General features: G+C 44.4%; 1 protein-coding gene across 25 annotated transcripts in view; it reads right to left on the reverse strand.

Annotated features, from left to right (window-relative positions):
• ATXN7L1 (ataxin 7 like 1) overlaps nucleotides 1–15,206 on the reverse strand; it is a 270,024-nt gene that overhangs the window by 18,621 nt on the left and 236,197 nt on the right. For all 25 annotated transcript variants that reach the window (XM_077997149.1, XM_077997148.1, XM_015134654.3 and 22 more), the window contains 2 exons: nucleotides 13,546–13,628; nucleotides 12,407–12,663 (listed from right to left, as the gene is read on the reverse strand). In XM_077997149.1, the coding sequence (XP_077853275.1) occupies nucleotides 12,407–12,663; nucleotides 13,546–13,628 (340 nt within the window). The remainder of the gene's footprint in view (nucleotides 1–12,406; nucleotides 12,664–13,545; nucleotides 13,629–15,206) is intronic.

Genomic DNA, 15,206 nt, shown 5'->3' on the forward strand with positions numbered 1-15,206 from the left:
AGGCAGTAAAAAACAAAACAACACAAGGCAAAACCAAAATCAAACACATCCACATTAGCAGAAGAGTTAGATGAGGAATAGTCACAGTTAACTGTTACTAGTTTTTACTACTTCTCCACTTCCATCAGGTGATTGAGCAGGGAGAGGTGACAAAGATAGGGAGAAAAAGAAGGAGAAAAAAAGATTGTTTTTCTGCTTTCTGCTTCGAAAGTTGCTCCTTCAAGTCTTATGAAGCAGCACTGCTGATCTGTCTCCCCTCTCTCTTATTTTCACCCTGGATATTTGTTGCTTTGAAATCTTTTCAGGTCTCCAATGCTTGAACTTAAAACAGATTCCAAAAGTATAATCACTTAAAAAAAAAAACCACAAACGTGAAAACAACCCAAATGTCCATCAGCAGATGACAAGACAAAATATGGTATATTCATTCAATGGAATATTATGCAAGCCTTAAAAAGGAATGAAATTCTGCTACTATACAAATGACACTTGAAAGCATCATACTAAATGAAATAAGCCAGACATGAAGGACAAATATTGGATGGTTCCACTTATATGAGACACCCAGACAGAAAGTAGAACAAGAGTTATCAGGAGTTGGAAGGAGAGGGGAATAGGGAGGGGGTGTTTAGTGGATATACAGCTTCAATTGGAGATGATGAGAAAGTTCTGGAGATGGATGACAGTATAACTACACAACATTGTGAATGTACTTAATGCCACTAGACACTTAAAAATAGTAAATTTTGCGTTATGTATATTTTACTATAAAAACAAAACAAAACAAGGCCATATGTAGTTTTTCAGTGTCATTATAAGAATTCTGTTGGGATGACAATTTATTACGGACTGTCACCTTCCTGTACTATAAAAACAAAGCTGCCATTTATTCTGAGTGTCTACAGGCCAAAGAACGCGTCTCCCCAGACGTTCCTCAATGCCTGCTCTTCTGTATCAGGCAGGGCAACAACATTATTGTGTGCTTATGGTTGAAGACCCAAATAATAAAGCAATTTAGATAAAGCTAAAACATAAAAAAAAAAAAAACCAGTGTCCATAACTCTGCCACCCAAGGTCAAGTATTATTAGCATTTTGATTTACATCCTTCCAGACTTTGTTACCATCCACACACATGCAAATGCATCTTAAAGCAAGAACTGGATCACACGATCACCCGGAACATGAAATGTGAGTAGTACATACTATTTTGAGACATGCTTTTTAAAAAACCTAGTGATGTTGTAGAAGTGTTTCCATGTATAGAACTGTATCATTTTTAATATTCCCCAGTAATCCATAGTATGAATATATCACAATTTACTTAACAAATCTTCTATTGATGAAGATTTGTTTCCAAACTTTCTAACAGGCTCTCTCTCTATGAAGCCCTCTCCATCATGATAGGTCCTCCTTATCCTGCAGGAGATAGATTAAGTGTGATAACAGCATCATGGTTACGTAGGGAATTGCCTTTCTTTTTATGTATTTATTTTTATTTATTTATTTATTTATTTATTTTTTGAGACGGAGTCTCGCTCTGTCGCCCAGGCTGGAGTGCAGTGGCCGGATCTCAGCTCACTGCAAGCTCCGCCTCCCGGGTTCACGCCATTCTCCTGCCTCAGCCTCCCGAGTAGCTGGGACTACAGGCGCCTGCCACCTCGCCCGGCTAAGTTTTTGTATTTTTAGTAGAGACGGGGTTTCACTGTGTTAGCCAGGATGGTCTCGATCTCCTGACCTCGTGATCCGCCCATCTCGGCCTCCCAAAGTGCTGGGATTACAGGCTTGAGCCACCTCGCCCGGCCATTTATTTTTATTTTTTAGAGAGAGGATCTTGTTCTGTCACCCAGGCTGGAGTACAGTGGCATGATCATGGCTTACTGCAGCCACAAACTCCAGGGCTCAGGGGATCCACCCGCCTCAGCTTTGTGAGTAGCTTGGTCTATAGGCACGTGCCACAATATCTGGCTCATTTTAAAATTTTTTACAGAGACAGGGTCTGCTTATGTTGCCCAGACTGGTCTCAAACTCGTGGCCTCAAATGATCCTCCTTGCTCGGCCTCCCAAAGTGTTGGGATTGCACGTGTGAACCACTGTGCTAGGCTTGTCTTTCTTTCTTTTTTTTTTAGACAGAGTATTGCTCTGTTGCCCAGGCTGGAGTGCAGTGGTGCGACCTCAGCTCAGTGCAACCTCCACCTCCCAGGTTCCTCCACCTCCCAGGTTTAAGTGATTCTCCTTCCTTAGCCTGCCCAGTAGCTGGGACTAACAGGCATGCGCCACTACGCCCAGCTAATTTTTGTATTTTTAGTAGAGACAGGGTTTCACCATGTTGGCCAGGCTGGTCTCGAACTCCTGACCTCAGGTGATCTGCCCGCCTCCACCTTCCAAAGTGGTGGGATTACAGGCATGAGCCACCACACCCGGTCCTGTCTTTACTTTTTAAAGATGCATTTGGAAGGCGTTTGAGGTGAAATGCCATGGTATTTGCAATTTACATCAGAACGCATCATCAAAAAATGTAGATGAAGCAAACATAATTGCAAAATATTAATATACTAACTGTTAAAACAAGACCTGTAGGTGTTCAATATACTATTCTCTCTACTTTTCTATACATGAGAAAAATTTCATAATGAAAAAGAGGAAAAACAAAAACAAGAAGAAAATAGAGTTAGTACTACAGGTATATGTAAGAAAGTTACTAAAGAACTTCCTATTTTTTGGTGTTTTATTTTTCTTCGGCTTTACTGAGGTATAACATCTTACACTTATCATACATAAATAAAATTGTATATATTTAAGGCATACAATGTGATTTGGTATATACGTACATTGTAAAACAATTACCACAAGTTAGCTAACATATGTCACCTCGCAGTTACCAGTTTTTTTTTCCATGGTGAGAACATTTTTTATTTTTATTTTTTAGAGACACGGTCTCTGTCTGTCTCCCAAGCTGGAGTGCGGTGGAGCAATCACTCACTGTATTCACAGGGACTCCTGGGCTCATGGGATCTTCCCACCTCAGCCTCCCAAGTAGCTGGGACTACAGGCATGAGCCACTGAGCCCAGTGAAATTTGCTTTAGATCTACTTATTTAGCAAATTTCGAGTACATAATACAGTATTATTAACTAGAGTCACCATGCTGGAGATTAGATCCCCAGAACGTATTCATCTTGTAACTGAAAGTTGTCCAGTATCTCCCCATTTCTCCCAACCCTTAGCCCCAAACAACCGGCATTCTACTCTCTCTTTCTGTGAATTTGGCTGTTTTAGATTCCACCTGTAACTGAAATCATACAGTAGTTGTCATTCTGTATCTGAATTTACTTAGCATAATGCTCTCAAGTTCATTCCGGTTGTAGAAAATGACAGGATTTTCTTCTTTTTTATTGTTAAATAATATTTCCTTCTATATATATATACATGTATTATTATTATTATTGTTGTTATTTATTTATTTTGGAGATGGAGTCTCCCTCTGTCACCCAGGCTGGAGTGCAATGGTGTGATCTTGGCTCACTGCAACCTCTGCTTTCCAGGTTCAAGTGATTCTCCTGCCTCAGCCTTCTGAGTAGCTGGGATTACAGGCGCCCATCACCACGCCCAGCTTATTTTTTTGTATTTTTAGTAGAGATGGGATTAAGCCATGTTAACTAGGCTGGTCTCAAACTCCTGACCTCAAGTGATCCACCCGCCTTAGCCTCCCAAAGTGCTGGGATTACAGGTGTAGGCCACTGCACCCAGCCTTATTATTGTTTTTTTTGAGACACAGTCTCACTCCTTCACCCAGGCTGGAGTGCAGTGTAACCTCCGCCTTCCAGGTTCAAGCAAGCAATTCTCGTGCCTCAGCCTCCTGAGTAGCTGGGATTACAGGCACATGCGACCATGCTCGGCTAATTTCTTTCTTTCTTTCTTTCTTTTTTTTTTTTGCGACAGAGTCTCACTTCTTCACCCAGGCTGGAGTACAGTGGTGCAATCTTGGCTCACTGCAACCTCTGCCTCCCAGGTTCAAGTGATTCTCCTACCTCAGCCTCCAAAGCAGCTGGGATTACAGGCATGCACCACCACATCTGGCTAATTTTTGTATTTTTAGTAGAGACAGGGTTTCACCATGTTGGCCAGGCTAGTCTTGAACTCTTGACCTCAAGTGATCCGCCCACCTCAGCCTCCCAAAGTGGTGGGATTACAGGCGTGAGCCACTGCACCAGGCTGAAATTTTATATATATATATCTTCATTCATCCCTCAATGAACACTTAGGTTGTTTCCATATCTTGGCCATAATGCTGCCATGAGCATGGAAATGTGAAGAACTTCCTGTCAAACAGGGCAGATAGATCACACATATTTCTCTCTTCTCTCTTCCAAAATCTTACTAAAATAACAGTAAAGAGATAAAAAAGGCATTAGCTTTAAAGAACAATGAGATCAGCAGAAATGTGATAGTTACGATGATGACTTTCTAACATCAATTTAACTCCTAAACCAATAACAGGAATCTCTTTCATTTTGCTTGCTAATGATTGGTTTAGAAAAGGACATGAGAAATTTTTTTAAAATTATTTTTTGTGGTAGAAGGCTTTTGGAATGCTTTTTCTCACTTCAAAAAGGAGGCATCCAGCCTGGGGAACATGGTGAAGCACCATCTCTACAAAAAGTGCAAAAAGTAGCCAGGCATGGTGGCAGGAACCTATAGTCCCAGCTACTTGGGAGGCTGAGGTGGGAGGTTTGCTTGAGCCTGGGAGGCAGAGGTTGCACTGAGATCATGCCACTGCACTCCAGTCTGGGGGACAGAGTGAGACCCTGTCTCAAAAAAGAAAAAAAAAAAAAAGAGACACAAGGCTCTGGTGGGGGATGTTGATAGTGGCAGAGGCTATGCATGTGTGGGCAGGAGGTATATAGGAAACATGTATACCTTCTGCTCAACTTTGCTCAGTTTTGCTGGGAAACTAAAACTCCTCTAAAACATAAAGTTTATTAAGAAAAAAGAGACACACAGGAAAGGTGGTCCTCAGCTTCATCTGGACCTTGTTATATCTACATGTGCCTGGAATTGCTACAGCTGCTTTGCTACAGGATTTGAGGATGAAGCCAAAAGACTGAGGAGGGTGGAATAAAAGAAGGGCCGTGAAGGCGAGTCACTCTCTGATGGTTGGGGACTGGTGCTCCTCCACCTCGGGACCTCATGTAGCACGCAATAAGTTTCCTAATTATTTAAATGGATGGTAGTCTATGTTTTCTGCTACTTGCACCTGAAGCATCCTAACTGATACAAACATATGAGATTTTAATATTAAGAAAACAGGATGTGGCCAGAGAAGTATTAACTAACGGGAAAGGAACTGACCTACTATAGAACCTCCAAGAAGCTGGGCACCTCTAGGACATTCCTAGAGCAGCAGAAGTCATAGGTGAGGTGAGGACTAAATACAGCTTGAGAGTTGAAGGTCTTAATACATAGCAATTAGACCTAAAGGTCATGTCTACCACCTCACACAACCAGATGATGAGTTATCACCATTTCTGCCAGTACACCCTCTTCGGTACCCCAATAAACTTTCTGGAGTCTCGCTTTGTCGCCCAGGCTGGAGTGCAGTGGTACTGTCTCAGCTCACTGCAACCTCTGCCTCCCAGGTTCAAGCAATTCTCCTGCCTCAGCCTACCAAGTAGCTGGGATCACAGGCGCGTGCCACCACACCCAGCTAATTTTTGTACTTTTAGTAGAGGCAGGGTTTCACCATGTTGGCCAGGCTGGTCTCGAATTCCTGGCCTCAAGTGATCTGCCCACCCCAGCCTCCCAAAGTGCTAGGATTACAGGCGTGAGCCATCGCACCTGGCCAACGACAATAAACTTGCTAACAAGAGAGCAAAGGTTTACTTGCCAGAGAAGTTGAACTGGAGAGATTCTAGATACGGGGCCATCAGGCTCAGCACAGAGTAGGAGTGAGGCACAGGGCTGGACACAGGGGAACTGTGGGCCATTTCTAGTCAGGACTTCCAGAATGCCTACTGCCAGGCACATCACCAGTCAGGCTTCTATCTTTGAGAAACTGAATGGTCCCAGAGAAGGCTTCCAGATCTTGCCTTTGGAAATCCTTAAACAAAAGGCTGAATGGTGATCAGAAAATTGTGACTGACAATCTCCCACACAGACTTCCAATTAGGCTGTTAGAGCCTCTCTTCTAAATGTGCATAGTTAGGGATGGCCCAACACTGCCGGAGCATCTCCAGTGTGAGGCTGCCCAACCACACATCAAAGACATGAACACAGAAAGGAAACAAACCTGGAAAAAACTAAGATGATGATGGAAAGAGAAAAAACTAAAAAACCTATCTTCAAAGATATTAGGATGTTATTGCCTCTGAAAAACGATCGTGGTATAGTGTAAGAAACAACCAGATAAAGAGAACCAGATCCTAAAAAATAGGAAAGCATCATGAATGATTTAAAATATCATTTTTGAAGATAAAGTCAAAGAAAATATTTCAGAAAGTAGAACAAGGAGATTAAGAGACAAAAAGAGGTAAGAGAGCTAAAGGTCCAACATCCAATTAATAGAAAGTCAAGAAAGAAAGAATAAAGACAATAGTGGGGAGAAAATCATCTAAGATGTAACACAGGAAAATATCCCAGAAGAGGAAAAGTATCTCCAGATTGAATGAGCTACTGAGTACCCAGTACAATGAAAGAAAATGAGCTACATCAAGAGTGATCAGCTGGGTGCAGTGGTTCACATCTGTAATCCCAGCACTTTGGGAGGCTGAGGAGATTGCTTGAGCCCAGATATTCAAGACCAGCCTGGGCAACACAGCAAGACCCTGTCTCTGTAAAAAAATAAAAAGATTAGCCAGGGGCAGAGGCTTGCACCTGTAGTCCCAGGTACTTGAGAGACTGAGGTAGGAGGATCATTTGAAGCCAGGAGTTTGAAGCTGGGATAAGCTATGATTGTACCACTGCACTCCAGCCTGGGTTACAGAGTGTAACCTTGTCTTAAAAAAAAAGAGTGACTACTGTGTGAACTTTCACAGCCCCCAGGCTTCAGAGTAAGAAACTGGATGTGTGCAAAGAAATGATAATCAGAATAATATTAAACTTCTTGATAAAATTTTCAATGCTATAAATCAATGAAAAAATGTCTTCAAAATTCTGCAGGGAAATGATTTTCAATCCAGTTATATACTCAGATAGATTATCAATTTAAGTGTGAGAGTAGAATAAAAATATTTTCAAGTGTGCAAGGATTCTAAATATTGACCTCCCACACATCTTTTCACAGGAAGCTAATGGAGGAGGTACTCCATCAAAATTTAAAGGTGCAAACTAAGAAGGAGGCAGTCACTTGGATCCAGGAAACAGGCGTTTGAACACAGAAAGAGCAAAGACATGTTCCAGGATGGCAGAAACTGTTTTCATTCATTTCATTATTTAAGCACAATTTAATTTTTGAACTATGTGCCTATCTTACTCTGATTTTTAAAAATGCAGGCTGAGCGCTGTGGCTCATGCCTGTAATCCCAGCCCTTTGGGAGGCTGAGGTGGGTGGATCACCTGAGGTCAGGAGTTCGAGACCAGCCTGGCCAACATGGAGAAACCCCATCTCTACTAAAAATACAAAAATTAGCCAGCCTATGGTGGTAGGCGCTTGTAATCCCAGCTACTAGAGAGGCTGAGGCAGGAAAATCACTTGAACCTGGGAGGTGGAGGTTGTCATGAGCTGAGATCATGACACTGCTCTCCAGCTTGGGCGACAGGAGGGAGATTCTGTCTTAAAACAATAATAACAACAAAAAAAGCAGTGTAATTAAGAAGAAAACCAGCTGAAACACTCTATAATAATTGCCAGATAAAAGAGGAGATGAATGGAATATTCCTGGGGAGTAAGCTGAGCGTGGAAGCTGTGCTCTAGCCCACAACTAGCTGTGGGAGCAAAGGGAGAAACAGGGACGCATGATGGTGTGCTCGTGTGTGCACACACACCAGGAGGAGGGAGCTCCGCACCACTTCCTTTCGTGCTCATTGCCCTCAGGGTGCATTCAGCCTCCTGGAGGTGATATAGTGGTGGATGCTTTCCGGACCTGTTAGCTCTGATTGCCGCACTCCAGGATGATACCTGGAGGGAAGAAGTTCACTGGAACCAGCTTGGGTCTCGGAAAAAGCAAGGCTTGGGTGAGGAGTGATGGGGAATGGGGCAATGAGTCACAGGAAGGTGTTGACACAGTCACTCAAGTTTGTTTAGTTGCCATTCACTCTTTCTCCCTCCATACTACATCACCTGTCCCCCATCTGCCCACCAGTCTGGTCTAAAGTCAAAGCATAGGATGACGGGTCTTATCCAGTTCAACTCAGGGAAATGCAGAGAAAGTCCTACCTTACTACTTTGAGGAAGCAGAGCATTAGTTTGTCTGAGTGCGTTGAGGAAGAGAGCAGAGGGCAATTGACCTTGATTCATTCCTTACTATTTGACCTTAATTCAGTCCTTACTATGTGCCAGGCATGAAATGTACATTTCTTATTCCAGCCACCTTAGGTGAGTAAACTAGCATCTGCCTTTCTTAGATGAGATTTTTTTTTTTCCCTTTTGGTGGAGAATGGGGTCTGGCTATGTTGCCAAGGCTGCTCTCGAATTCCTGGGCTCAAGTTATTCTCTCACTTCTGCCTTCCGAAATATTGGGATTACATACATAAGCCACTGTGCCTGGCCTCAGATGAAGAAACTGTTATAAAGCTAATAAGAAACGGAGGGGTTTTGTGCCTGTCTGCATAACCTCAAAGCCCTCCAGACTGAGAAACAGAAGTAGAAACAGCACAGGGACAAATATATAAGAAGTCAGGGAGAGAATAAGGCCGGGCGTGGCAGCTCATGCCTGTAATCCTAGCACTTGGAGAGGCCAAGGCAAGAGGACTGCTTGAGCCCAGGTGTTCAAGACCAGCCTGGGCAACATAGTGAGACTGTCTCTACAAAAAAAAAAAAAAAAAAAAAAAAAAGGAGAGAATTCACTTGAAGTGTGGCAATATCACTATCCTAATGAGATACAGAATGGAACAGAAGTTGCTTTTATTCCAGACTCATCTCTGCCCTTTGTCAGGAATCTAGGACCTTCTGCCTCTCTCCACACTGCCCTCGTCAGTCTAAGATTAACTAAGTTTGCCCTTTTATACTTTAGACTGCATGTGTAAGCATCTACGAGACAGAGGGGACTGTGCCCAGATTTTGTGGCACCAGTTTCCTGAGGGCTCTCAGCCTGGCTTGTCAGAGCCCAGCCCTCTTTGCCCTTTAAAACAGTCCCAGTGGCGGTGGCTGGTCTAGTCATCCACAACCCTCGGGCTTTTTGGAGCAAGCAACGTGTTCCTTTAGAGTTGGAGGCAAAGAAACTGAACCTATGAGTGTGTTATTCCAGGCCCCTCGGGCTGGGGGCAGAAGCATGCAGGGCAGGCATACGGAAACCAGGCAGTGTCAAGGCCGGCATTCACTGCCTTCGCCTTCCTGTGGAGTGCCCCTCCCACTCACTAATAGCTACCATCCATGGACTGCTTCTTATGTGCTTGGTACCTTCTCATTTCACTCTCATTAGCTCCACTGTACAGATGAGCAATCTGAGGCGAGACAGGCTAAGAACCATGACCAAGCTTACCTAGTTAGTAGGCATGGAGTTGAGATTTCCACTTCAAATCCCATTCCAACCCTTGTTATCTAACTTTAACTTTTCTAATTCTAGACTCAAGTTCCCTTTTTAGCAATCCCTGACAAGAATGGGTTGCAATGTAAGAATATGAGAACGAAAATATTTTCAAGGTTAACAAAAAGATACGTATGAAATAAATTCACACACGTTAGCATTTCCTACAAAGGGAATTCACAAGTGGGAGGGGATGACAATAAATTCCATTCATGTGCGATAGTTTTTTTTTTGCCAAGTACAGATAATCTGTGTAGATGAAACATCTATTGTATATACATCAATATGAGTAAAGCAATGTTTTTGTAAGTTTTGTGGGATTACAATATTCAACTCTGATCATGGCTCTTCAATCTTTAATTGCAGGGGATCTTGTCCTAAACTAAGACAAGTGCAGGACACTTTCCTGATTAACTTTGGAAAAGAACTCACCCCTGAGTTTTCTGGTGCCTGACCCAATCTTGAAAAGATCCTCAAAGATGATTCTGTGGGCTGGGTATGGTGGCCCATGCCTGTAATGTCAGCACTTTGGGAGGCCGAGGTGGGGGAATCACCTGAGGTCAGGAGTTCGAGACTAGCTTGGCCAACATGGTGACAGTGCATCTCTACTAAAAATACAAAAAATTAGCTGGGCATGGTGGCACACGCCTGTAATCCCAGCAACTTGAGAGTCTGAGGCAGGAGAATTGCCGGAACCCGGGAGGCGGAGGTTGCAGTAAGCCAAGATCGTGCCATTGCACTCCAGCCTGGGCGACAGAGTGAAACTCCATCTCAAAAAAAAAAAAAAAAAAAAAAGATTCTGTTACCAACATGTGTAATGTGTTCCTCTGCCCCCCCAACTTCTTTTCCAGAAACATTCTTTTTGCTGATTAACCTCACCCATCCTTTTCTGCTTCCTTAAGAGAACACAAACAGCTGGCATTTCTCTATAGATGAACATTCCCCTGAAAATTAAACCCAGAAGAAACAGTCGGAGCAGATCCTTCAGGCTCCGCTCTTTTATTATTTAACGGCTGCTCCCTTGTTTCTCTGTTAAGCCAGGTACCACTGCCTGGTGAGAAGTGCCTCCATCAGTCAAAAATAGATGGAGGTTTGTATAATCAAAGAAGGCTTTCAAACTGGGTTCCCTGGAGTCCTTGGGGATCCCAAGGAGATCCTTGAGAGGGTGTGGGGGACAGTGGCTCTGGGTACACGTGTGAGCTTAGCCGGCTTCAGGGGGAGGCAAGTCTACTTTCCTCTCAGGTACCCAGGTTGTGCTGGAATGAAAATGTTCGACAGCTACAAAGAAGTTTAAAAGCCGCTGTATATAGAATTGAAACCCCTTCCAGAAGTTTGGAACAGAACTGTTGCCTCAACTCTAAAACAAGGGTAATATCGTTAACCAACACCCCACATGACAGTGAGAAGTCATTACAAAATGATCTTGCAAAGCGAGGGGTGGCCAGGAAAGTAGCATGTCCATGGCGACAGTAACGCCACGATGGTGAGCACGATGGAAGTGTTGGGGATGGCAATTCCATCTGACCGCATCCTCCTGAACGCCTGAGGCTGAGCTTGGCCATAGTGACAGAGGGACTATGGCTGTCAAACTGGGTCAGGCTTGCACCAACATGGAAGGCATCAGGGTGAGAGCCTGGCAGATCAGGAGTGACTGCTACCAAATATTTGTTTTTGTTTTAAAAATCAACTCCCTCCCCTTCTTTTATGACTATGTCCTCTTAAAGCCTATTTGCTACTCGTTGAGATTCACACTGTATGCATAAAGAACATCAGATAATATCGTTATCTGCACTTCTCATGGAGTATTATTAATGTTTCCTTTTTATACAAATTATGGATACTTGATTCTTATCTCATTTTTTTAAACTCCAAATTCCTGAAAAGCGGGGTCTAGCTTCATTAATCTCTGTACCCCTGCCTGAGAGTACCTAACATGGAATCTTGCTTATGAAATGAGCACTCAATAAATATTTTTGAATAAGTGGTTCTCTGTCCCATTATTTGGGAATTGAGCTGCTGCCCATCAAAACGGACATGCATGGATTTTAAATTACTTTTAATCCAAATGAGTGTTAATTTTGTTTTCTATTTTTTCCTTTCTGTCCGGGACAACCACATAGAACCCCAAACAGGTGGCCCAGAAGAGTAGCTTTCCTGGTGTGGAGAGACATGTAAGGACAAACAACCTCTGCTATGCCAATTTCCCCTTTCATCCTGATGATAGGAGAGCGTGGAAAACAAATACGTGGCAAGTGGACTAGCATGGTGCAGTGAGCGCCTAAGAGGTGCTAACGGCCTATCCACCCGGGTTTCCCATCTGCTCCAGGAATTGTCAACTAACATAAAAACCCAGGCAACCAGGAAGTCACCTGGTGACTGATGTGTCACAGTTCCAGGTATTTGTTTCCAGCTTATTCTTGCTCTGTAAAAACACACACTGTCTGATATAAGGTCTGCTAGTCTGCCATGAAGTCCACTGCTGCTGACAATGGTGATGACAGTGATGATGATAATGATGACAGCAGTAAAATCTGTTGAACACTATGTGGCAGGCACTGGGCTGGGCCTTTTATGTACATTATCTCATTAAAACTTTACTACTGCCTTACAAAGTAGTACTATTATGACTTCCATTTAACACATAATCAGACCACACGCCACAGACCAGGCAAGCTAAAGTCGCTTGACCAAGCATTCAGGGCTTCCAGCGTCAAGGTGGTACTTACCTAGGAAGTACAGAGTTAGGTGGCCTGGATTTTGCAGGGGATGCAACTTTCGGTTCTGGCCCAGAGCTCCCTGAAGACCCTGGCAGAGAATCCTGCGCCGGCCCGGATTGGTTGGGAAGTATTTCCCTCGTGGAAGTCAGGAGATGCTCTTTATCTTTAACTTCTTTTTCCCGGGACTTGGCTTTGTGTTCTGCCAGGAGGAGGTCAAATTGCTTTTTCCGGCCTGGGACTGCCCTCCGATGGCTTAGCGAATGTGTCTAAGGAGAAGAGAAATGAAAAGCACAGCCTCTTTGATCAGCACATAAACCTGCTTCCCCAGACCCTCCATTTCAGAAATAGCAATTCATGGAAATTTAGAGGTGCTTGAAAAGTCAACTTCAAGGCAACAGCTCCTGTTCTGCGGCTAGGAAGAGGCAGAGACCACACGAACGCAACCATGCCCTACACTCCTGGTGTTACGAAGCCAAAGCTTCCTCCAAAAAATGGCATAGGATGACGAGCTTCAGCACAGAACCCATGAAAACCTCTCTGATGAAAGGCAACTGCGAGGGAATGCTAGAGTTAATCCAGGTGCAGGTGGGAGGCTCGATTCGGCCCAGACAAACAGAGCCACCAAGCAGAGAGGGCCATCGCCTTGATCCCAAGAAGCACTAGCAGTTCAGCATGAAATACAGGGCTTTGGGCGACCCAATGGCGGCCGCCTTGGGTCAGCTGTTCCCCTGGCCACCCCGGTGTGGCTGGATCAGGGGCGCGGCATATCATCCTCCCCTCCAGGGCTGCCTTTCAGGGCGCTGCCGCCGCCGCCGCCGCCGCCGCCGCCGCTGCTCCTGCATACATTAAAACGTAGCAGGCTTTAGAACCGCCTGTGAGTGCCTATAAATACAATTTACTGTCTGGCCTCACAAGTAACAGGGGAAGCCTAGTTTTTTTTTTTTTTTTTTTTTTTCCTTCTTAAAAAGCCAGCCAGCTTGAGGCAGGCACTCTGCTACCATGGACGAGAAGAAAGCATTTCCCTTACAAAGAACAGCTGGGGGTCATGTCGAGGTTCCACACCCTGCCGTGTGCAGAGAGTGGCATGCAAACATTTCGACAAAGGCCCCAGCCAGAGCAGGAAGTATTTTTTATGGAAAGAGAAATACCTTGCAGGTGAGGGATCTTGTGCAAGGTTTCTTTGTCTCGGGATCCAATACTCCACAGTGTTTATTTGGGTCAAATTCTCTCTCTGGTTTAAGAAACAAACAAAAAATATAAGAAAAAAGGAGACTAAATAGAATTTGGCATTAAGACTACATTTTAAAAAAAATGCACATTTGCACCAACAAGTGAGACATTGTCAGGCAATCTGGTTTTTTTTTTTTTTTTTTTTGTTTTGTTTTTTGTTTTCTCAACCAGCTGCTAAAGTGCTTCCAGAACGCTGGGGGAAAATGGTGCTCCCCTCTGAACCCAGAGTTCCCAAGTCTAGCTTCGGCAGCAACGCCGAATGCAGCACAAGGGTTGGGGAATAGGGTGGGAGTGGGGACCAAAGGGAGGGAGAGGAGCCGTGCTGCTCTTAATGCTCTTAATGCTTTATTTTACTTGCAATGGTTCCACAGGTCCTTGGCATTTGGGCATAGCTGGCTGCAGACCAGGGAGAGCCACCTGAGACCCAGTGGCCCCTTTCCTGGGCTGCTCCAAGAGTACAGACACCCTGACTCCAGTTCCTGCCTTCCTGCTAGTTTTAGCCATGTAAGTGGAAGATTATTCCTTCACATGTCGGAGTGACCTGCCTCTCTCACGCTTGACAAAGCCCTCAGCGCAGGCTTTGCACACAGCCTCGCTGACCACAAACACCATTTACCTGATTGAGGGGCACTCTGGCAGTGTTACAGGCAGGGGCAGGGGAGAAGGCTGAACTTGAAGGTGTAGAGAGGGCAGGGCCTGCTAATCTCACAGCTGTTCCCTGCCCCCACTGCCCTGGGCCTGATGCTTCACGTGGGAATAAAACAGGGCAGGCTGCCCTCGTGGGATGAAGGATGTCTGTGCGGAGAGGCCAGGCTTCCCCAGCTCCTGCCTTCCAGTTGACTGTGGACAGTTTGTGTGGAGGTTACCTCTAAGGAGCCTGTTCTTTCTATGTCCATCTTGGGTCCTTCACCCCCACCAGGATGACAATCATGCTGTCCTCACCTTTAAAATGAGGGGAATGTGAGGTGATCTCTTTTGTTCATTTTTATTTTTTGAGACAGGGTCTCGCTCTGTTACCCAGGCTGAAGTGCAGTGGTGTGATCACAAGGCTCACTGCAGCCTCGACCTCCTGGGCTCAACCTCCTGAGCAGCTGGAACTAGAGGCATGCACCACCACACCTGCCTAATTTTGTTTTTTTTTTTTTGTAGACACGGGGTCTCACTACATTGCCCAGGCTAGGTGATCTCTTAAGGATCCTTTGGGCTTTAAAATTCCACCTCTTGGATGGCCTGTGCTGTTTCTGGAAGGCACCAAGCAAACACGTAAGTCCTGCAGAGCAGGAATGACACAGCCCTCTGGGCATGTGGGGAGACTGGCAGCAGTGCTGCTGGTGGTACAGGGTATACAGAAATTGGTGGTATGTTCTTAAGACCCTTGAATGGCTGCAAACTCAAAAAAGGTTACCTAGCCAGAAAACTGTCTGAAATTGTTGGAGTGAACTCCGAGCATATAATAATGCTCAGATTATAACATAATAAATGAATGTATTCAATTTTCAAAGCTTTGAGGGTCATGGGGAGGTTGCAATGGTGTTACCAATGATGTGCACAAGAAAACTATTCTATACCCAAGACAGAT

This window comes from Macaca mulatta, chromosome 3 (genome assembly GCF_049350105.2).
Source record: "Macaca mulatta isolate MMU2019108-1 chromosome 3, T2T-MMU8v2.0, whole genome shotgun sequence".
Lineage (NCBI taxonomy): Eukaryota > Metazoa > Chordata > Mammalia > Primates > Cercopithecidae > Macaca > Macaca mulatta.